The sequence below is a fragment of the Lissotriton helveticus genome, chromosome 7 (assembly GCF_964261635.1).
Source record: "Lissotriton helveticus chromosome 7, aLisHel1.1, whole genome shotgun sequence".
Taxonomy (NCBI): Eukaryota; Metazoa; Chordata; class Amphibia; order Caudata; family Salamandridae; genus Lissotriton; species Lissotriton helveticus.
In genome coordinates this window covers 138,218,839-138,241,563 of record NC_136068.1, presented here as the reverse complement: position 1 = coordinate 138,241,563, position 22,725 = coordinate 138,218,839, and the positions used below count along the sequence as shown (strand labels likewise).

Genomic DNA, 22,725 nt, shown 5'->3' with positions numbered 1-22,725 from the left:
CCACTGAGCCACCAGACTCCTCTTTCTCTCCCTCCCTCCTTCTCGGTCTCCCCCTCCCTCTCTCTATCTCTCCCTCCCTCTCTCTGTCTCCCTCCCTCTCTCTGTCTCCCCCCCTCCCCGTCTCTCTCTCTCTGTCTCCCTCCCTCTCCCTGTCTCCCTCCCTCTCCGTCTCTCTCTCTCTCTCTCTCTCTCTCTTTATCTCTATCTCCCCCTGACTCCCTCCCTCTGCCTCCCTCCCTCTCTCAATCTCTCTCTGTCTCCCTCCATCTCCTTGTCTCTCTCAGTCTCCCTCCCTCTCTGTCTGTCTCAGTCTCTGCCTCTGTCTGTCCCTGTCTCTGCCTCTATCTGTCTGTCCAGGTCTCTTTCTGTCCCTGTCTGTTCCTGTCTCCCTCCCTCTGTCTCCCTCTCCGTCTCTCTGTCTCTGTCTGTTTCTGCCTCTATCCGTCTGCCCCTGTCTCTGCCTCTATCTGTCGGTCTGTACCTGTCTCTATCTCTGTCTCTCTGTCTCCCTCCCTCTCTCTCTCTCTCTGTCTCCCTCCCTCTAGCTCTCTGTCTCCCTCTGTCTCACTCACTGTCTGTCTCCCTCTGTCTCACTCACTCTGTCTGTCTTTCTCGCTCTCTCTCTCTCTCTCTGTCTCCCTCCCTCTCTGTCTAGCTCCCTCTCTCTCCCTCTGTCTCCCTATGTCTGTCTTCCTATGTCTCTCTGTCTCCCTCCCTCTGTCGACTTCCCTCTGTCGCCCACCTCCCTGTGTCTCCCTCTTTCTCTCTTTGTCGTCCTCCTCCCTCTGTCGCCCTCCTCCCTCTGCCTGTCTCCACCCTCTGTCTGTCTCCTCACTCTGTCTCCCTCCCACTGTCTCCCTCCCACTGTCTCCCTCTCTGTCTCTGTCCCTCTGTCTCCCTCCCTCTTTGTCTCCCTCTCTCTCTGTCTCCCTCTCTGTCTGTCTCCCTCTCTCTCTGTCTCCCTCTCTGTCTCCCTCTCTCTCGGCCTCCCTCTCTCCCGGTCTCCCTCTCTCTGTCTTTGTCTGTCTGTCTCCGTCTCCCTCCCTCTGTCTCCCTCCCTCTGTCTTTCTCCCTCTGTCTTCCTCCCTCCGTCTCCCTCTGTCTGTCATCCTCTGTCACCTCACCCCAGCTTCCTGGGCACACACAGAGCCGCACCCCAGTACTTCACAGGTCTTTAAAAGACCATTTACTTGCTAATGAGGCTTTGTTGTGAATCGGCCGCCTGTAGAGCAGAGTGTCTCGGAGTCCACGCTGCGGTGTTTGCTGACACTCTATATTTTGTTTTAAAACACAGGTACAATGTCTGCAAGGTCCGCGGGCTGCCAAGGAAAGCTTGCCGGTCCGCTGGCGGCCCGCGGGCTGTACTAGGAGTACCCATGCTCTAGAACAATCAGAAGCTAGCTCAACACGGATGTCAAAATATAAGGCACACAAAAGTGTGCTCGTCTTACGCACCACACTCAGAAGAGTGTTTTCAATAGATACCAGATGCCGTTTTGTCAAATTTTTGCTAAAGCTGCGGTGCATTGGCTGCATTGTACCACATCCCCCCAGCAGTGGCAGCCGCCACAAAAAAAAAAAGCGGTGAGGCGAGTGGAGGGGCGCGGGGGAGAGCGTGAGAGGATGAAACATGGTGGGTTTAATAATAATAAAAGGAGATTTCCTTACGCCAGTGCTTGAAATGGAAAAATAGAAGTGCAGGTACTCTGTAGCAGAGTACCTGCTTGTTTCTGAGAAGTGCCGGGACTCTCAAAATAAACGTTTAGCATTTCTCTCGAGAAGTGCCGGTACTCTCCCTCCCAAAATAAAAAAGTGCCGGTACTCCGTACCGGACAGTACTGGCCCATTTAAAGCACTGCCTTAAGACGGTGGCCATCGAGTGCCTCGGTCTTCCTGTGCTTCCTGGTCCCAGCAGACACTGGGCCAGCATCACAGACTACATGAGAGCAGCACAGGGATTGGCCTGAGCGGGCTGGTTTGATCCTGCACTCAGGCAAAGGGAATCTGTGCTGTTTCTCCATGCAATTCAGCCAGGGTGGAGAAACCTAAGTGTGCATTTGTGTCTGGCTGGCCCAAGACTGCCGGCCAAACACACATGTGCACTTAGAAGTGCACCAATCGGTCCTCCTCCCCCTCCCATGGCCCGGACACGCCCCTCTCTACACACGCTGGCTGAGCCAGCAGCTGAAAAATAATATGATGATATAATATTGTTTTATTTTTCAGCTACTGGCCCTGAGGGAGTGGGGTGACGCTCCTCTGCTATTGCGGAGGGTTTGCCACTGCACCCTAGGCATGCAGAGACAAATACAACCGAAGGATTATAACTGAACCACCCTTTCCAAAACCCTAAACCAAAACAATGTAATCGAACTCTGGCGCGCTCTCCGAACTTGGGCTTTACCACACAGTATTTAATTAGGAAATACCGACCTTCCCACGGGACAAATGAGACTGATGGGGACCATGGAATTTCATAAAAGTTTTAAATTACCATCTAATGTCAGTCTAATGTCAATCTTAAACTCGTTATTTTGCACACAGCCTTTTTACTACGGATTCAAAGTTTTTATGTTGTAACTTGGCAATTTTAAATAAGTTTTAGCAACTAATCTTAGCTGATTTCAAGTAACAAAATGCATTGTTTTTTTAAATTACCGTTCATTGCAAAGGATTTTAAGTAACCAAGCAATTAATCAATAAACTAAACTAAACATAGATCCCAGATTCAGAAGGGTCTAGTAGAAGTCAGCCATGACACCAAGGTATACATTTCCAAAGAAGTAATCAGTCTGAGTTCCAGGCAAAGACACACTCTAGCCAGGGCCGGACTGGCTGTAGCGGGCATCGGGTGTTTTCCCAGGAAGCTGGAAGGGTGGGGGCCAGTTTTGCAGCAGTGAGGGGGGGGGGGCACTTTTGTTACTGGGGCTGGTTTTGGAGGGGTGCTGGAATATCACCCCAATAACAAAAGCAATGCTTCCCACTTGCACAACTGCCCCCCCCCCCCAGGAGGGGGGGTGCTGGTCCGACACAATTGCCAAGGCTGCTTCGGCTTCCCAGCCTGGCCCTGTGTGTTACAAGGACTTTCAGAGCTGGCATTAATTGGGCATGGGCATTCTACTACCTCAGTGAGTGTCTGGGTGAAAATGGGTTGTGGGACGAAGCGTGGGATTATCCGAGCAGTGCCCCATCCATACCCTAGTGAGGTATGCTGGTCCGACACAATTGCCAAGGCTGCTTTGGCTTCCCAGACTGGCCCTGTGTGTTACAAGGACTTTCAGAGCTGGCATTAAGTGGGCATGGGCATTCTACTACCTCAGTGAGTGTCTGGGTGAAAATGGGTTGTGGGACGAAGCGTGGGATTATCCGAGTAGTGCCTGATCCATACCCTAGTGAGGTATGCTGGTCCGACACAATTGCCAAGGCTGCTTTGGCTTCCCAGACTGGCCCTGTGTGTTACAAGGACTTTCAGAGCTGGCATTAAGTGGGCATGGGCATTCTACTACCTCAGTGAGTGTCTGGGTGAAAATGGGTTGTGGGACGAAGCGTGGGATTATCCGAGTAGTGCCCGATCCATACCCTAGTGAGGTATGCTGGTCCGACACAATTGCCAAGGCTGCTTTGGCTTCCCAGACTGGCCCTGTGTGTTACAAGGACTTTCAGAGCTGGCATTAAGTGGGCATGGGCATTCTACTACCTCAGTGAGTGTCTGGGTGAAAATGGGTTGTGGGCCGAAGCGTGGGATTATCCGAGTAGTGCCCGATCCATACCTTAGTGAGGTATGCTTCTGCTGCGACCTTGACCACTAGTTTTAAGCTCAGCGTACATTCAGTGGGATGGAAGATTTCCAAGCTCTTTCTTCCCCTGCCAGCATGACTGGCTCCAAAGGCACCTTTCAAGGTTCATAAGTAATTGCTTTTGCCAGGCTGTCCTGGCAGAGGGTGTTGTTCAGAAGTCAAAGGAAATCTAGCTAAGCCATGCCACATTCTGGTTCCATACTTAGCTGCACAACAAATAAGCTAAGAAGCACCAGGCCCCGTCACTTCACATGTCCGCCAGGAGATGAACATATAACAGCAGTTCGAATGGAGGCAAAGAACATGTCTGAGGCAAGTAGTTACGCAATACAGTTCCGAAAATATGTTTGTTTCTTGTGTTCAAGATATCTGGGGAAAACGAGAAGGCTATTAAATGCATAACATATGTGAGTCTTTCGTCTTTGAGGTCATTTATACTAATAATGATCGTGGTAATGCTTTGAACCCAAAACATGGTCACCATGTTCAAGTCAGGCACTGCACTCAGAGGATGCTAGGTTCGAGGCGTTGGGCCATGGTCCACCTCTTAAAAGGAGGAGATTCCTGGGGATCTTACGGGGCAGAGCTGACAAGCGGGGAGAAGGGGATTGTTGCAAATCCATCAGATGTGGATCGGCATAAAGTGGTTTAGAAGGGAGAGGGGGGCTGTTGAAGAAAAAGGAGACTGTAGGAAAAAGCAGTATACCCATCAAATTGTGCAGTCCTGACGAATAAATACACATAGGTATCTAGGAAGCAGAATATAAGAGCAGGTTAAAAGTAATTCCATGACAAAACGCATAGACAACAACGCTTCATTTTACAGATAAGAATAAGCAGGTGTGAGGTATGTTCTATATTTGCACAGGATTAATATGTATCAATTGTACAAAGAGTATCTTGGTTGTTAGAGTACAGTGCTCCCTGCTGTGGTTCAGTTTACAATGAAGTAAAGTGTTATTTATCTCCGTAAAAAAAATATTTACATGGTCCAGCCAGAAACACTTTAAACTGAGCACAGAAACCTCCTTTTCATCTCTACGCAGATGTCACCCAACTATATCTGAGAGTATCCGTAGCCACAACTCTTAGGTACCTGTCAAAAACGCTCACAGACCTACAATCATGGATGTCGCTCCACCACCTGAAACACAATCCCCAGAAGACAGAGTTCCTCCTGTTCTCTCCACCCCACTACAACCAACCCACAAAGTCCTGGATAGTCTCCTTAAACCTCCTGGGATCCACCCCACTACCGGCTGACAAGGCCAAATCTCTAGGCTTTACCCTTGACTCTAATCTGAACCTACATACAAATATCAATGCTATAGCAAAGAACACCCAATTCCAAATCAAACTTCTCAAAGGGATCAAACAATTAAATCTCACAAATTACTTCAGAACGGTAGTTCAGTTGATGGTCCTCTCAAAACTGCATTACGGCAACTCTTTACTTACAGATATTCGCAGAATACACCTTGCTCCCCTGAAGGCAGCCCTCAAACCAGCTGCTCTTCTGGTATCTGACATCACCCCTATCCTGACATCACTCAATGGCTCTCCATTGAATCAAGGAGTACTTTTAAACTGGCCTGTATCATCCACAAAACCCTTCAAGAGGGCTCACCAAAATATCTCATATAAGCTAACCATTTCATGTGGCCTCGTTCCCTCCGAATCCCCAACTCATATTGTCTGGCAACCTCTACCTTAAAAAAATTAGACCTCTAAAGCAACCATTCTCAGGCACCGCCCCAGAATCTGGAATGCCATCCCACCTTCCATCATGCCAATCCTCCTTGCATATCTCCTTCAAGAAGAAACAGAAAATCCTACTCCTACAACACTATCTCCCAACCTAACCATCTCTTTGGAAACTACAAACTGCAAAGCCATGCCTAACTGACTTAATCAGACTCTAAACCCATATTACTGGATAAACCCAATTGCAACTCTGCTAACGCACTGTTTCAGTTGAGCGTCTGCGAAGCCCTCTCATACTCCTCGAGGTCTGGTCTGTGTCATTTAAGACTGTAAATAAATAAATACTTAGCTCCCCGCAAACCACCCTCCCCCTCACGAAAAAACACAGAAGGATTTGCGGGGTCACCCCAGAAGTAACTTAAGGGAAATGTAGTTACAATGTAGTGATTTAAGGAAATGTAAACCACTACTCCCTGCTGAAAAATATTTCTGAGGGCCACTCAAAAATAGTTACAGAATATGTCACGGGGGAATGTTGCTATGTCATTGGGTTAGAATGTGAGATGCAGGGTGGGCAGTTGGGAGAGGTGCAGAGAGGCGGTGAAGGATCTGTGCTCTACCATGTGCTCTAACTGGTATCAATAAATGTACTTACCTGCTTCTTCTTGTGTAGACTTTTCACCACACAAACCTACAGCATTACGGTGCTCACTGCATTCATAAAGGAATTATTTCTGGAGTCCACACAGAATTACTGAGAGATCTTGAACAATAGCGAGCCTACAGAATTACTGAGAGATCTTGAACAATAGTGAGCCTACAGAATTACTGAGCGATCTTGAACAATAGCGAGCCTACAGAATTACTAAGAGATCTTGAACAATAGCGAGCCTACAGAATTACTGAGAGATCTTGAACAATAGCGAGCCTACAGAATTATTGAGAGATCTTGAACAATAGCAAGTCTATAGAATTACTGAGAGACCTTGAACAATAGCGAGCCTACAGAATTACTGAGAGATCTTGAACAATAGCAAGTCTATAGAATTACTGAGAGACCTTGAACAATAGCGAGCCTACAGAATTACTGAGAGACCTTGAACAATAGCGAGCCTACAGAATTATTAAGAAACCTTGAACAATAGAGAGCCTGTAGAATTACTGAGAGACCTTGAACAATAGCGAGCCTACAGAATTACTGAGTGCCCTTCAACAATAGCGAGCCTACAGAATTAATGAGAGACCTTCAAGCATAGCGAGCATACAGAATTACTGAGAGACCTTGAACAATAGCAAGCCTACAGAATTACTGAGAGACCTTGAACAATAGCGAGCCTAGAGAATTCCTGAGAGACCTTGAACAATAGCAAGCCTACAGAATTACTGAGAGACCTTGCACAATAGCGAGCATACAGAATTACTGAGAGACCTTGAACAATAGCGAGCCTACAGAATTACTGAGAGCCCTTCAACAATAGCGAGCCTAGAGAATTCCTGAGAGACCTTGAACAATAGCGAGCCTACAGAATTACTGAGAGCCCTTCAACAATAGCGAGCCTAGAGAATTCCTGAGAGACCTTGAACAATAGCGAGCCTACAGAATTACTGAGAGATCTTGAACAATATCGAGCCTACAGAATTACTGAGAGCCCTTCAACAATAGCGAGCCTACAGAATTATTGAGAGATCTTGAACAATAGCGAGCCTACAGAATTACTGAGAGACCTTGAAGAATAGCGAGCCTAGAGAATTCCTGAGAGACCTTGAACAATAGCGAGCCTACAGAATTACTGAGAGACCTTGAACAATAGTGAGCCTAGAGAATTCCTGAGAGACCTTGAACAATAGCGAGCCTACAGAATTACTGAGAGATCTTGAACAATAGCGAGCCTACAGAATTACTGAGAGCCCTTCAACAATAGCGAGCCAACAGAATTACTGAGAGCCCTTCAACAATAGCGAGCCTACAGAATTACTGAGAGACCTTCAAGCATAGCGAGCATACAGAATTACTGGGAGATCTTGAACAATAGCGGGCCTACAGAATTACTGAGAGACCTTGAACAATAGCGAGCCTAGAGAATTCCTGAGAGACCTTGAACAATACCGAGCCTACAGAATTACTAAGAGATCTTGAACAATAGGGAGCCTACAGAATTACTGAGAGCCCTTCAACAATAGCGAGCCTACAGAATTACTGAGAGCCCTTCAACAGTAGCGAGCCAACGGAATTACTGAGAGATCTTGAACAATAGCGAGCCTACAGAATTACTGAGAGCCCTTCAACAATAGCGAGCATAGAGAATTCCTGAGAGACCTTGAACAATAGCGAGCCTACAGAATTACTGAGAGATCTTGAACAAAAGCGAGCCTACAGAATTACTGAGAGCCCTTCAACAATAGCGAGCCTACAGAATTATTGAGAGATCTTGAACAATAGCGAGCCTACAGAATTATTGAGAGACCTTGAACAATAGCGAGCCTAGAGAATTCCTGCGAGACCTTGAACAATAGCGAGCCTACAGAATTACTGAGAGACCTTGAACAATAGCGAGCCTAGAGAATTATTGAGAGACCTTGAACAATAGCGAGCCTAGAGAATTCCTGAGAGACCTTGAACAATAGCGAGCCTACAGAATTACTGAGAGACCTTGAACAATAGCGAGCCTAGAGAATTCCTGAGAGACCTTGAACATTAGCGAGCCTACAGAATTACTGAGAGATCTTGAACAATATCGAGCCTACAGAATTACTGAGAGCCCTTCAACAAAGCGAGCCTACAGAATTATTGAGAGATCTTGAACAATAGCGAGCCTACAGAATTACTGAGAGACCTTGAAGAATAGCGAGCCTAGAGAATTCCTGAGAGACCTTGAACAATAGCGAGCCTACAGAATTACTGAGAGACCTTGAACAATAGTGAGCCTAGAGAATTCCTGAGAGACCTTGAACAATAGCGAGCCTACAGAATTACTGAGAGATCTTGAACAATAGCGAGTCTACAGAATTACTGAGAGCCCTTCAACAATAGCGAGCCAACAGAATTACTGAGAGCCCTTCAACAATAGCGAGCCTACAGAATTACTGAGAGACCTTCAAGCATAGCGAGCATACAGAATTACTGGGAGACCTTGAACAATAGCGGGCCTACAGAATTACTGAGCGATCTTGAACAATAGCGAGCCTACAGAATTACTAAGAGATCTTGAACAATAGCGAGCCTACAGAATTACTGAGAGATCTTGAACAATAGCGAGCCTACAGAATTATTGAGAGATCTTGAACAATAGCAAGTCTATAGAATTACTGAGAGACCTTGAACAATAGCGAGCCTACAGAATTACTGAGAGATCTTGAACAATAGCAAGTCTATAGAATTACTGAGAGACCTTGAACAATAGCGAGCCTACAGAATTACTGAGAGACCTTGAACAATAGCGAGCCTACAGAATTATTAAGAAACCTTGAACAATAGAGAGCCTGCAGAATTACTGAGAGACCTTGAACAATAGCGAGCCTACAGAATTACTGAGTGCCCTTCAACAATAGCGAGCCTACAGAATTAATGAGAGACCTTCAAGCATAGCGAGCATACAGAATTACTGAGAGACCTTGAACAATAGCAAGCCTACAGAATTACTGAGAGACCTTGAACAATAGTGAGCCTAGAGAATTCCTGAGAGACCCTGAACAATAGCAAGCCTACAGAATTACTGAGAGACCTTGCACAATAGCGAGCATACAGAATTACTGAGAGACCTTGAACAATAGCGAGCCTACAGAATTACTGAGAGCCCTTCAACAATAGCGAGCCTAGAGAATTCCTGAGAGACCTTGAACAATAGCGAGCCTACAGAATTACTGAGAGCCCTTCAACAATAGCGAGCCTAGAGAATTCCTGAGAGACCTTGAACAATAGCGAGCCTACAGAATTACTGAGAGATCTTGAACAATATCGAGCCTACAGAATTACTGAGAGCCCTTCAACAATAGCGAGCCTACAGAATTATTGAGAGATCTTGAACAATAGCGAGCCTACAGAATTACTGAGAGACCTTGAAGAATAGCGAGCCTAGAGAATTCCTGAGAGACCTTGAACAATAGCGAGCCTACAGAATTACTGAGAGACCTTGAACAATAGTGAGCCTAGAGAATTCCTGAGAGACCTTGAACAATAGCGAGCCTACAGAATTACTGAGAGATCTTGAACAATAGCGAGCCTACAGAATTACTGAGAGCCCTTCAACAATAGCGAGCCAACAGAATTACTGAGAGCCCTTCAACAATAGCGAGCCTACAGAATTACTGAGAGACCTTCAAGCATAGCGAGCATACAGAATTACTGGGAGATCTTGAACAATAGCGGGCCTACAGAATTACTGAGAGACCTTGAACAATAGCGAGCCTAGAGAATTCCTGAGAGACCTTGAACAATACCGAGCCTACAGAATTACTAAGAGATCTTGAACAATAGGGAGCCTACAGAATTACTGAGAGCCCTTCAACAATAGCGAGCCTACAGAATTACTGAGAGCCCTTCAACAGTAGCGAGCCAACGGAATTACTGAGAGATCTTGAACAATAGCGAGCCTACAGAATTACTGAGAGCCCTTCAACAATAGCGAGCATAGAGAATGCCTGAGAGACCTTGAACAATAGCGAGCCTACAGAATTACTGAGAGATCTTGAACAAAAGCGAGCCTACAGAATTACTGAGAGCCCTTCAACAATAGCGAGCCTACAGAATTATTGAGAGATCTTGAACAATAGCGAGCCTACAGAATTATTGAGAGACCTTGAACAATAGCGAGCCTAGAGAATTCCTGCGAGACCTTGAACAATAGCGAGCCTACAGAATTACTGAGAGACCTTGAACAATAGCGAGCCTAGAGAATTATTGAGAGACCTTGAACAATAGCGAGCCTAGAGAATTCCTGAGAGACCTTGAACAATAGCGAGCCTACAGAATTACTGAGAGACCTTGAACAATAGCGAGCCTAGAGAATTCCTGAGAGACCTTGAACATTAGCGAGCCTACAGAATTACTGAGAGATCTTGAACAATATCGAGCCTACAGAATTACTGAGAGCCCTTCAACAAAGCGAGCCTACAGAATTATTGAGAGATCTTGAACAATAGCGAGCCTACAGAATTACTGAGAGACCTTGAAGAATAGCGAGCCTAGAGAATTCCTGAGAGACCTTGAACAATAGCGAGCCTACAGAATTACTGAGAGACCTTGAACAATAGTGAGCCTAGAGAATTCCTGAGAGACCTTGAACAATAGCGAGCCTACAGAATTACTGAGAGATCTTGAACAATAGCGAGCCTACAGAATTACTGAGAGCCCTTCAACAATAGCGAGCCAACAGAATTACTGAGAGCCCTTCAACAATAGCGAGCCTACACAATTACTGAGAGACCTTCAAGCATAGCGAGCATACAGAATTACTGGGAGACCTTGAACAATAGCGGGCCTACAGAATTACTGAGAGACCTTGAACAATAGCGAGCCTAGAGAATTCCTGAGAGACCTTGAACAATACCGAGCCTACAGAATTACTGAGAGATCTTGAACAATAGGGAGCCTACAGAATTACTGAGAGCCCTTCAACAATAGCGAGCCTGCAGAATTACTGAGAGCCCTTCAACAGTAGCGAGCCAACGGAATTACTGAGAGATCTTGAGCAATAGCGAGCCTACAGAATTACTGAGAGCCCTTCAACAATAGCGAGCCAACAGAATTACTGAGAGCCCTTCAACAATAGCGAGCCTACAGAATAACTGAGAGACCTTCAAGCATAGCGAGCATACAGAATTACTGGGAGACCTTGAACAATAGCGAGCCTAGAGAATTCCTGAGAGACCTTGAACAGTACCGAGCCTACAGAATTACTGAGAGATCATGAACAATAGCGAGCCTACAGAATTACTGGGAGACCTTGAACAATAGCGAGCCTACAGAATTACTGAGAGACCTTGAACAATAGCGAGCCTAGAGAATTCCTGAGAGACCTTGAACAATACCGAGCCTACAGAATTACTGAGAGATCTTGAACAATAGCGAGCCTACAGAATTACTGAGAGCCCTTCAACAATAGCAAGCCTACAGAATTACTGAGAGCCCTTCAACAATAGCGAGCCAACGTAATTACTGAGAGCCCTTCAACAATAGCGAGCCTACAGAATTACTGAGAGACCTTCAAGCATAGCGAGCATACAGAATTACTGAGAGACCTTGAACAATAACGAGCCTACAGAATTACTGAGAGATCTTGAACAATAGCGAGCCTACAGAATTACTGAGAGATCTTGAACAATAGCGAGCCTACAGAATTACTGAGAGACCTTGAACAATATCGAGCCCACAGAATTACTAAGAAACCTTCAACAATAGCGAGCCTACAGAATTATTGAGAGATCTTGAACAATAGGGAGCTTACAGAATTACTGAGAGACCTTCAACAATAGCGAGTCTATAGAATTACTGAGAGACCTTGAACAATAGCAAGCCTACAGAATTACTGAGAGATCTTGAACAATAGCAAGTCTATAGAACTACTGAGAGACCTTGAACAATAGCGAGCCTACAGAATTACTGAGAGACCTTGAACAATATCGAGCCCACAGAATTACTAAGAAACCTTCAACAATAGCGAGCCTACAGAATTATTGAGAGATCTTGAACAATAGGGAGCTTACAGAATTACTGAGAGACCTTCAACAATAGCGAGTCTATAGAATTACTGAGAGACCTTGAACAATAGCGAGCCTAGAGAATTACTGAGAGACCTTCAAGCATAGCGAGCATACAGAATTACTGAGAGACCTTGAACAATAGCGAGCCTACAGAATTACTGAGAGATCTTGAACAATAGCGAGCCTACAGAATTACTGAGAGATCTTGAACAATAGCGAGCCTACAGAATTACTGAGAGATCTTGAACAATAGCAAGTCTATAGAACTACTGAGAGACCTTGAACAATAGCGAGCCTACAGAATTACTGAGAGACCTTGAACAATAGCGAGCCTACAGAATTATTGAGAGATCTTGAACAATAGCGAGCCTACAGAATTACTGAGAGACCTTGAACAATAGCAAGCCTACAGAATTACTGAGAGACCTTGAACAATAGCGAGCCTACAGAATTACTGAGAGATCTTGAACAATAGCAAGTCTATAGAACTACTGAGAGACCTTGAACAATAGCGAGCCTACAGAATTACTGAGAGACCTTGAACAATAGCGAGCCTAGAGAATTACTGAGAGACCTTGAACAATAGCGAGCCTACAGAATTACTGAGAGACCTTGAACAATAGCGAGCCTACAGAATTACTGAGAGCCCTTCAACAATAGCGAGTTCACAGAATTGCTGAGTTCACTGCATTCTTAAGGAAATTATGTGTGTGATCCAACGGGAAGAGTGAATGTTGCGAGTTATTCAATCCATCAGAACTCTGTGTGGTCCAAACTAAAAGCATATTTTGTGGAACGCAGTTACTCAGTTCCCAAGAAAGAAATATTTTGTGAGGAGGAGGATCCAGAAGTTATTTACTGGGATTGAAGAAAATATTACTGGTTTAAAAGAATATGTGCAAGGTCCACCGAGAACCGATTTCTGAGGAAAGTACAATTTGCCCATGCTATCAATTTCTTTCAGGACAGATTTTGAAAATAAATACTATGTCTGACATAGAAGGCCACTGATTGACGGTCACTGACTCTGCTTCTCATTGTTCCAGCCTTTCCCTTTCCTGACTCCACTACTTTTCTACCAGCACCGCCTCTCGCTCCTAGGCAGCGGTCGAAGTGCATAAAGGAAAGTATGAGAACTGTGATCCTAAATATAAAGGCAGCGAGTGTGGGAACATGGTCAGGGTCAGGGACGTGGCTAAAACAACAAAATATTCTGTATATATTTTGTTAGCTTTCGATCTACAGGTAACCGCATTAAAAAATATATGCACACACCTCAAATGAAAAATAAATGCAACTTAAATTCATCTGTGGGAAATGCATTTTTCCTGCAGGGCGGTTCGGTTGGTTAATGTGAGCACTTCAGATATCTGTGGGTGTAACCAGACAGTCACTGATTGGAATCATGGTCAGAGCCCTGGGTAAATAGTGACGTCTATTTATAGTTCTACAAGGTTCAAGCCTGTGACAGAAAGCACAGCAAACTGAGTAAGTCATTAGTTTAAACATGTTTTATACACAGTACAAGATGAGTTGCACTTAGGCTGTCGCAAAACGTGCAAAAAGCTTTTGTTTAAATGTTTACAGTGCTTTCAAAAGTTAATGTTTTTAGTAATACGCTGAATGTAGCTAGTGCAAACCTTTTTAATAGATTTCCTTTAAAAATACAAATTCCTGATGCTATCAATCGATTAAACCTATGCTGGCCTTCAAGCAGCCTTCAGATTTGCAAATTAAAAATTGCACATATTTAAATTTCTATCAGGTAGCAGGCACCCAGGAGAGAAGGCTTGTTTCTTCTTTAGCTGCCTTGCTTTTCTCTCATTTCACTGTCAATAAGACCCATCTTCTCCCGCTTCAACCTGCGGCAGCCCAGCATTTCAGGAACAGATGTGTTTTTAAATAATATGGGAACTGTTTTGATCAAATTGTTAAAGCATGGGAATGTCGTTTCCCAGCTCCCCTGCCAACAACCTCTGCTCCTAGGAAAGGTGCAATGACTATAAATGTGGCAGCCTTGTCGGCATCAAATGTGGAGATTGTGCGGCTTTCACTAAGCTTTGCCACACCAGTTATGCAGCACGGCTCTTCCGGTATGGTGGAGGAGCGACCCGACCCCCCTTCCAGCAGCATAATGAAAATAAAAATATAACAATAATAAACAGTGATTTATTATCGTCATTATTTGTGTCCCAGAGTCTTGGGGGCGGGGCCAGGGGGATAACAGGTACCCACGGGAGCGGTATGCACTGTTAATAGTATGCAGGACAGTTTGGCCGGTCGTCTCAAGCCAGCCAGACCGTCATGCACAATTTGCATGTTCTCCACGCAGTCTGCATTACAGCCTAGGTGGAGTGGAGAATATGCCCAGGCTCCCTGTCCCTGGCTGAGCACCGAAAAACTGCGCTCAGACCAATCACAACACTGCACTGCAGCGTTGTGATTGGCTCAGGGGAGCCTCGGTGCTTCCTACTTCCAGCTGGAGCCGAGCGACCACGAGGAGGGACAACGAGAAGAGTTGTGGCGGCAGCAAGGAGATAAGTTGATTTTTTTTTTACTACCCCCTGACCGCCCCCATCCCCATTCAGTGACAGCTGCCACTGCAGTTATTAGCAAAACGAAGTGAAGGGGGTAAAGAAGAAAAACGTGGTGAGATATGCGGAATTTTGGCATGAGTTATACTTACATCATGTAAGTTATCACCCCCAGGCTCCACATATCTGTGGGAAACGACACATAATCAAAATTCACAACTTCAGGTGCAACGAATTCAGGCGTTCCAAAGGAAACTCGCAGCTTCTCGCGAGGTTTGTACCTGGAGATGAAAAGTAGAGAGACAGGCTATCAACCACAGAAAGGATTGCTATCAGCCACACTGCAAAGGAGACACTGGGGGGAAAAAAGGCTTAAATAAAGTAGGAAAAGACAAGATAGGAGACCATGAACAACAGTGTGAAGAGTAGGTGACAGATTTAAAGACCGGATGTAGCAAATCTGAGCGATAAACACATTTTGTTCTTCAATTTACCTCCTTACTTTTTGTAGATATGAATGCTTGCTTTCTCATTGTTCAACAAACAATGGTTTAATCTAATGTACATCGAGGAAAGACACCATTGCCAGATACAGAGCCCACCTGATTATTTTGACTATGAAAGACTGAGTGCATTTGGAAAGCTGGTGCATTTGCATTTATCAAAAGAATTATTTAACAGCATGATTCAAAATGTTTGTAGCACATCTACCAACCATCGAAATGTGAAATTAAAATACTTGTGAGAGAAGCGAGCTATTGGGATGCTCATAGGAGCTATATAATGGATGAGAACCGAAGAGTAATTCTACATAACTTCGATCACTTGCTCCCTCCACATATTTGATGTTAAAAATTTAAACTTTGCTAGACACTGAGTATTTAGGACACTTTTACAACTATCCCAAAGCTTCTAATACGCCCACAGGTAATTTCTGTTTATATTTATTCGTTTCCACACATATGACCAATTTCTATATACTCTAGGTGTTCTTTTAATTAATGATATTTTTAACTCTGAAAATTATTCTAGCTCTCTCAAAAAACAGAGCACTCTAGATTGGAGAGCGGCTCCTGTGCGGAGCACCCTAAAAGACCATCGACAATCTGCTCACCCCAAATGTCTGTTTTTCTAGCAATGTTTTTAATCATAGGAATAGCACATTGCCATCCACGTCAAGCTAGAAAGGTACAAAGTATTTCCTATTTCTACAGCAAAGTCTTTAAGCATAGGATCAGCACGGTGCCATCCACGCCGAGCTGTAAAATGACAAAATTATTTTATCACTTCAAGCACAGTAGTACAGCTCTGGATTGGTAACTATCATTCAAGTCAACCTGAAATGAATAAAAGCAACTCCTGGCACGTGTTTCACTATCATTATAGCTCTTCAGAGAGTTACTTGCCATCTTTCAATTTATTACACCTCCTTCTATACTTAGTTTCACCCTTCCCTACTAATCCCTTGAAGTAAAATACCACGGGTAAGATGTACAAAATACGTTTTGTGGTTGCAAACCCTCCTGTTGACAAGGTTACAGGGTTTGTGACTGCAAAAGAGTGTTAATAAATTTATGAGACCCCTTTTGCAAGTTGGAAAGAGCTTCCCAACTTGCAAAAGGGATTCTGTGACTTATACCGAATCACAATTAGGAGGGAGGTTGAACGAGGACCCCCACCCCCAATTGTAGGTCACCATTACATGTATCAGTGTTTAGTTATTGAAAATCATTTATCAGGGCTCGACACCTGAGTTGGGGTAGTATCTGAATGGCAAAGAGAAAGTTGTCTTTGTGGGAGCCTTGGGGGAGCAGGTAGTGGTCCAGTGGACCACTGTCTCCTGCCCCTAACAGGAAACATTTCTTAAGTCACTTTAATGGAAATGGACTGCTTTAAAATGTATTTCCTATTTAGGAATGCAAACACAGTGACAGAGGTCTGCTGTTCCTTGAAGGCCACCATCCAGCCAATCACTGTATATCATAAACTGTGACCCGACTATTTAATATTCATTAGACAAGTCATTTTGCAACCATCTGTAAGCGGCAGGGGAGGCATGGGCGGTATCAGACCACCATCTGTGGTTCCAAGCATATTTGCAGTCTGTTGAAACTGAGTAGATGGGATTAGAATGGAGGAGATGACCTGCCAAAGCATTGACAGTACCATAGGAAAAAAGTTTGTGTCTACGTAGCTGCAATATCAATGCAGTGAATATCCAGCAATATACTTTCTCTGTTGAAGTAAATGGCAAAAATAGGAAGAGATGGGGCTTTAGTTCTGCATCACTTTAAAGATGCATATTGATGATGTTGCCACTTTGAAGAGATGAGTATAAATGAAAAAGCAAATGGTGCCATCTTTGTGGTTGGGAACGGGTGAGGTAAAGATAGTCCAAGAGACGGAAGAAAGTGGAAAGGTACAATGAAAAACCTTGAGTAGGATGGGCAGGCAATGAGTAGGGTAAGTGGAGCAACAGAAAGGAGATGGGTCAAACATATATTTTTCAATTACTATAACAGCTAGACCTATTCAGGCCAGGCACATATAGAGGAGGACAGATAAACCAAAAGAGAGGCAAACAGGCTGAGAGAAGATGAAAGCAGGGGTGATCGGAAGAGCATGAAAGTTACAAAACATAGCGAGTGCAAGAAAGACACAAAGCAAAACAGACAGAAGTGGAAATGACAGACAGAAGTTTGATACCTGCGTGCAAGCCCGAAATCAATGATCTTCACCATGTGTCCGGTCTGACTGACGCACACGATGTTCTCAGGCTGTAGAAGAAGAACAAGTTACAAGATAGATCTCTGAGACAGTGGCAGCTTCATGTCCTCTCTAAAGCTCCATCCTCATTGTCCATGGAGCTCAAGCTGTCAGGCCTCTGTCTGCTCTACCATCCAGCACCCAACCTCCTATCCTTCTCTCTCCCTGCTCAACCTCTCTCACTACATGTATCCCCTTGGCACTCTTCCTTTCTTATACCCATACTCCTCTTTCTACCCCTCTGGCCTTCCTTCTCCTAACCGCTAGTCCCTGTCCACCTCTCTGATCTTGCTTACCACTATTCATTCTCCCCATCACTCCCGCTACTCGCACTGATTGCTATCCCTTCTTTCCTTCCTCGTTCTACTCTATCTCTCCAAGCTTACTTCCACATGCTCTCCATTCTCCACTCCCTTTCTCTTCACCTCCTTTTCACTTCTTGCTCTCTGCTTCTCCCCTATCCTTAGATTCATCATCCCATCCCTCGTATCCTTCCCTAATGTCTTCCTCCTCTCCACACCACACTGTAGGTCACAAGAGTGGCCTCTACTGAAGCCTTGTGCACCGGCCTAGAGGGTCGCATATTGAGGGAATGGGTGCTATTCCAATGGCATTCTGGATAATGCTGCTGATCCTAAAGGTAATGTGAACTTGGGTAGCCTCAGACGTTTCTTCTTGAGTGTGGGACGAGCTGGCACATTGATGCAGAACTTCTGAGTGTTTACAGTGCTTTGAAAAGGAGCCACAGTGGTGTTGTGGTAGTCATTGAGTACAGCAATGCCTCCACCAATGTGAGTGAGGACTAAGGCTGGCACTGTCATCCTATAGCAGTTTGGATAGGTATGATTTCAGGAGTGAGAGATAATGCCATGCTGTCTTGGATGTTTGGGCGTGTGCTCTTAGAAGTGGATGTGCCGAGGGTGAATCCAAGTGATTTTGCACTTGGCTGTTAGCATGGGGTGAAGCCACCAAGGTCATGTTGGATAACCAAGTTTGAAATTGTGGCTGTATGGTGGTGTTGGTCGGCAGAAGGAATTCTGTCTTTGTCAATATGGCCTTTAGATAGGTGCTTTACATCCATTTCTCAATTAGATCAAAGCTGCTTTTGATTAAACTAGGGGTCTTGCCCCAGGGATGTTTTGAGGTAGAGTTGCATTTCACTAGCCTATTAATAGATCTTGATAATGTCTCTACGTATGGATTAATTGATCCAAATATAGGTTGAAGGGGGGAGGAGAGGAGGACAGACCACTATTGTATGCTTCATGAAATGGGTGCTTTCTGGGATCTAGAGCTTCTCATCTAGATGACAGTGGCTGTTGAGATAACAGCCTCCCATTAAACATATGCATATTTCTAGGGTGTCGATCAATGCTTGGCTTGGTGCCATGGAGTAAAGAAAGACAGAGCTCAACTAGGAGGTATGTGGGTCAAGTTTTGTTGTTGATTAGGAGGAGGGCATTTCTTGAAGGGCAGCGGTCTCCACGCCACATCGTGGTGTGAAGCCAGATTGGCAGTCTGCTAGAAGGGTATTTTGGTAGAACTGATATGACTTTCTCCAAACCTTTTCAGATGGAATGGAGATGGGTAAAGGTCTGATAGTTGTCAATGTCATCTGCAGTGAACGCACTGGCCCATGCATGCTCTCTCTTTGCTACAGTTGCACACTCCTGACTCTGATCTGTAGTGAACACACTAACAAATACCTTCCTTCTCTACCCCTCTCTGACACCCGAGCGCATTACTGAGGTGGCGAATTGCTGTACATACCTTGAGGTCCAGGTGCAGCACATACATCTGGTGCATGTAGGAAATGCCTTCACAGATTTGCCTCACAAACACCATGGCATCCATCTCAGTCAGATGGTAGTTCTCGTCAATGATTCTCTCAAAGAGTTCTCCGCCCTCCACACTGAAGAAAAGAAAATGACAATAACTGAAAGAGAGAGTACTGCTCAAGGCAGGTGAGACAACAGGTACTACACCCTGACTTCTGACGCTACCGTTTCGCAATACAGCATGGTAAGCTCTAATGACATCAGCTGTTACCACGATCAAGCACTTTAAACACTGCTGACAGCATCCTTTCCCAGTGCAGCACTGAAGACCACTGACTTGGGCTCGGACGTTTCCCTCGACCAGGATGAGGAGGATGCCAGGTGGGGGATCCCAGCTCTGGACATCGCACCGATTAAAAGGTGGACAGAAGTGGCGCTCCAAATATACTCCCTTACTCTTGAATTTAATTTAAGGGCAGCGAATGGGAGGACTTCCTTGGATAGGGGGGGTGCACATACCTACAACAGACCAGGGCACACCTCTAGGCTGGATTATGCCCTAATAGACGTGTGCTTATGGCCTTATGTAAAGGACATGCAGGTGGTCCCTTCGACAGAAAGCGATCACAACCCTCTCTCCCTAGAAATGGAACATTGGTGGCAACCCCTAAGGAAGGCCAACATTAAAGAGGCACTCGTACCACTAGATGAATCTGAAGTCTCCCCATGTGGTAGAAGAATTAAATGGGCGAAACTGGTCCTATCTGAGGCGAAGGTTGGGGAAATTCAATCCCATTTAAACCGCGCGGTAATATCTCTGGAATCCTCGCTAGAAGGGGTGGGTAAAGTGAGTGGGTTATTTCTCTCCCTGATTGAAGCCCTAACCAACGTGTTTACCCTGTACTCTAAAAAGCCGGGCAATACAGGAACTAAAAAATCTGTTGAGGGGTGGTATACCCAAGCATGCAGGACCCATAAGGCAAAGCTAGTTGAGGCAGTTAAATCTAAATCCCAAAGTGTGATCCAGGAAGCTAGGAAGGCTTACAAAAAGACCCTTAGTTTGGCTAGAAGGGAGTGGGAAGAAAATTACTGGGAAGACCTACTCCAGGCTAGCAAAATTAGGGATTCAGGGGTGTTTTGGAATCTTATAAGGAAACGGAGCAAATCCGATGCAGCCATCAGACCCTGCAGCATCCCGCCTCAAAGTTGGGCAAAACACTTTGGGTCTTTATACCTCCCACCAGACGGGGAACTGTCTGTGGGGATGGATCTCACACTAGCAATCGAACCTCATGCCTATGACCTTTTCACTCCCTTAGAGATTGAGGGGGTTATAGGCTGGGTGGCACCACGCAAGGCACCGGGCCCGGACGGCCTTCCGGGTGATTTGATGAGGGCTTACCCAGCGGAATGGGGAAGGATCATAGCAGCTCTCCTAAATGATATTATGAGGGGAGGAGTAGTACCAGAATCCTGGAAAGGGGCGGTGGTTGTCCCCATTTATAAAAAAGGGTGCAGGGAAACCCCGGGAAACTATCGCCCAATAAGTCTGATAGACTCCACCCAAAAGATAGCTGGTAAAGCTATCCTTGGTAGGATCCTCCATTGGGTGGAGGAGAATGAAATCCTATCAGACTTTCAGGCAGGTTTCCGGGCTGGTATGGGGACTATAGAGCAGGTGTTTAGGTTGTCCCTCTTGGGGTGGAAGGTGGTGGAGCTAGGCAAGGGTAGTCTTTATTTAGCCTTTATAGACTTGAAGACTGCCTTTGATCTAGTTCCCCGGGAAGAGCTTTGGAGGGTCCTTTTTGAGTTGGGGCTACCACCTTACATCTTGTCCCTTCTTATAAGCCTTCATGCCCACACTTTTGCACAGGTCCGCTGGGGTAAAAACGGAGAGCTTACGGAAAAAATACCAGTGTCTAGGGGCGTAAGACAGGGTTGCGTCCTGGCACCCACCCTATTCTCGTTATATCTGAATGGGGTGGTAAAACACCTTCAACAAGAACCAGCTGACGCCCCCTGTCTTGGAGGTGTCCGTATCCCAACCCTGCTTTTTGCGGACGACACGCTCCTGATTTCGAAGACCCCACAAGGACTACAGAAACTTCTAACACGATTCCAGGAGTTCTGTGTTGCAAAAGGGCTAATAATAAATGTGGACAAAACAAAATACCTAGTTGTTAACCCACCTAAAAAATTGGGCCGCCCACCTACACTCAACTCTATTCCCCTGGAGAAAGTAGCCGAATTCGACTACCTTGGCATTCGGATTACGGACAGGATGACTTGGGCAAACCACATTGAAAAAATGGTCCTTAACCACAGGAGAGTAGGAGGAGCTCTCATGAGGGAATACAGGGCCTCAACTAGGAGATCACTTACCCCAGTACTTGACATCTACAAGGCCAAAGTAGCGACATCAGCCTTGTATGGGGCAGAACTGTGGGGTCACTGCCGTCTGGATGCCCTAGTTACTGCTGAGAGCAAGCTATTAAAATCCTTCATCGCTGTTCCTCTGAGCACACCGTCAGTACCTGTGAGGATGGACACGGGATGTAAAAACATTAAAGATCAGGCCCAGCTTCGCCCGCTCCTGTTGTGGACACGGATCTGGAGGTGCGAAGAATTAAAATCCTATGCTGATGCCCTGAGAGACATAATGAGCCAGTGGGGTTGGGCCAAGATAAAATGGTTAAAGGACACCAAAAAGCTGTTGGAGAATATAGGACTAGGGGATTGTTGGTCATCCCGCTCAGCTCCTCCAAAAGAAGTTGTCAAGGCGCTTTTTTGGAAATGGACTGCTGAGCGTCTAATCTCTAGCCCAAATCACTGCAGGTCCACTGCCACCTTTTTACAAATTAAAGACACTGTGGCCATCGAACCTTACTTGGACTTGATTACTCTCCCCTTTGACCGTGCTCTTTACTTTAAATTTAGAGTTGGTTCCCTCCCGCTAGGTGCCCTGGTATCGAAATGGTCAACAGCGGATCGCACTTCTCCCAACTGTGCATGTTGCCCGAGTAAGATTGAGTCTATTGCGCACGTCTTATTTGAATGCCCGGATTATGCAAGGCCTAGGAGCTCTTGGCTGAAACCACTCTGCCGTAACATGGGCACACGCAGTCATTTAGTAGCCTTGCGTATCCTAAGCACGGACACTTCCCCCCCCATAGTCTGTGGAATAGCTAAATTTTTAAAGCAGTTTTGGCATATTCGATGTAAGAGATTGTCAGTAGCTGTTTAATCCTTGTTTTAGCTAATTTATTAACGGACTTTATATCCTTTTATCACTTTTTAATATTCTAACATTTCTTACTGACTTCTTATGGCATAAAATTTTTGTATACTGTATTGATTGTATTATGTATGTGCTTATAAGATATCTCTGCGTATCGAATAAAAGCTTATGACTGACTGACTGACTGCTACCTTCCACAGGCACTGTAA

General features: G+C 45.2%; 1 protein-coding gene across 2 annotated transcripts in view; it reads right to left on the bottom strand.

Annotated features, from left to right (window-relative positions):
* Window positions 1–22,725, bottom strand: part of MYLK2 (myosin light chain kinase 2) — a 158,764-nt gene that overhangs the window by 34,876 nt on the left and 101,163 nt on the right. For both annotated transcript variants that reach the window (XM_078651759.1, XM_078651758.1), the window contains exons 8-10: window positions 19,271–19,412; window positions 17,441–17,511; window positions 14,887–15,015 (exon numbers count right to left, since the gene is read on the bottom strand). In XM_078651759.1, the coding sequence (XP_078507885.1) occupies window positions 14,887–15,015; window positions 17,441–17,511; window positions 19,271–19,412 (342 nt within the window). The remainder of the gene's footprint in view (window positions 1–14,886; window positions 15,016–17,440; window positions 17,512–19,270; window positions 19,413–22,725) is intronic.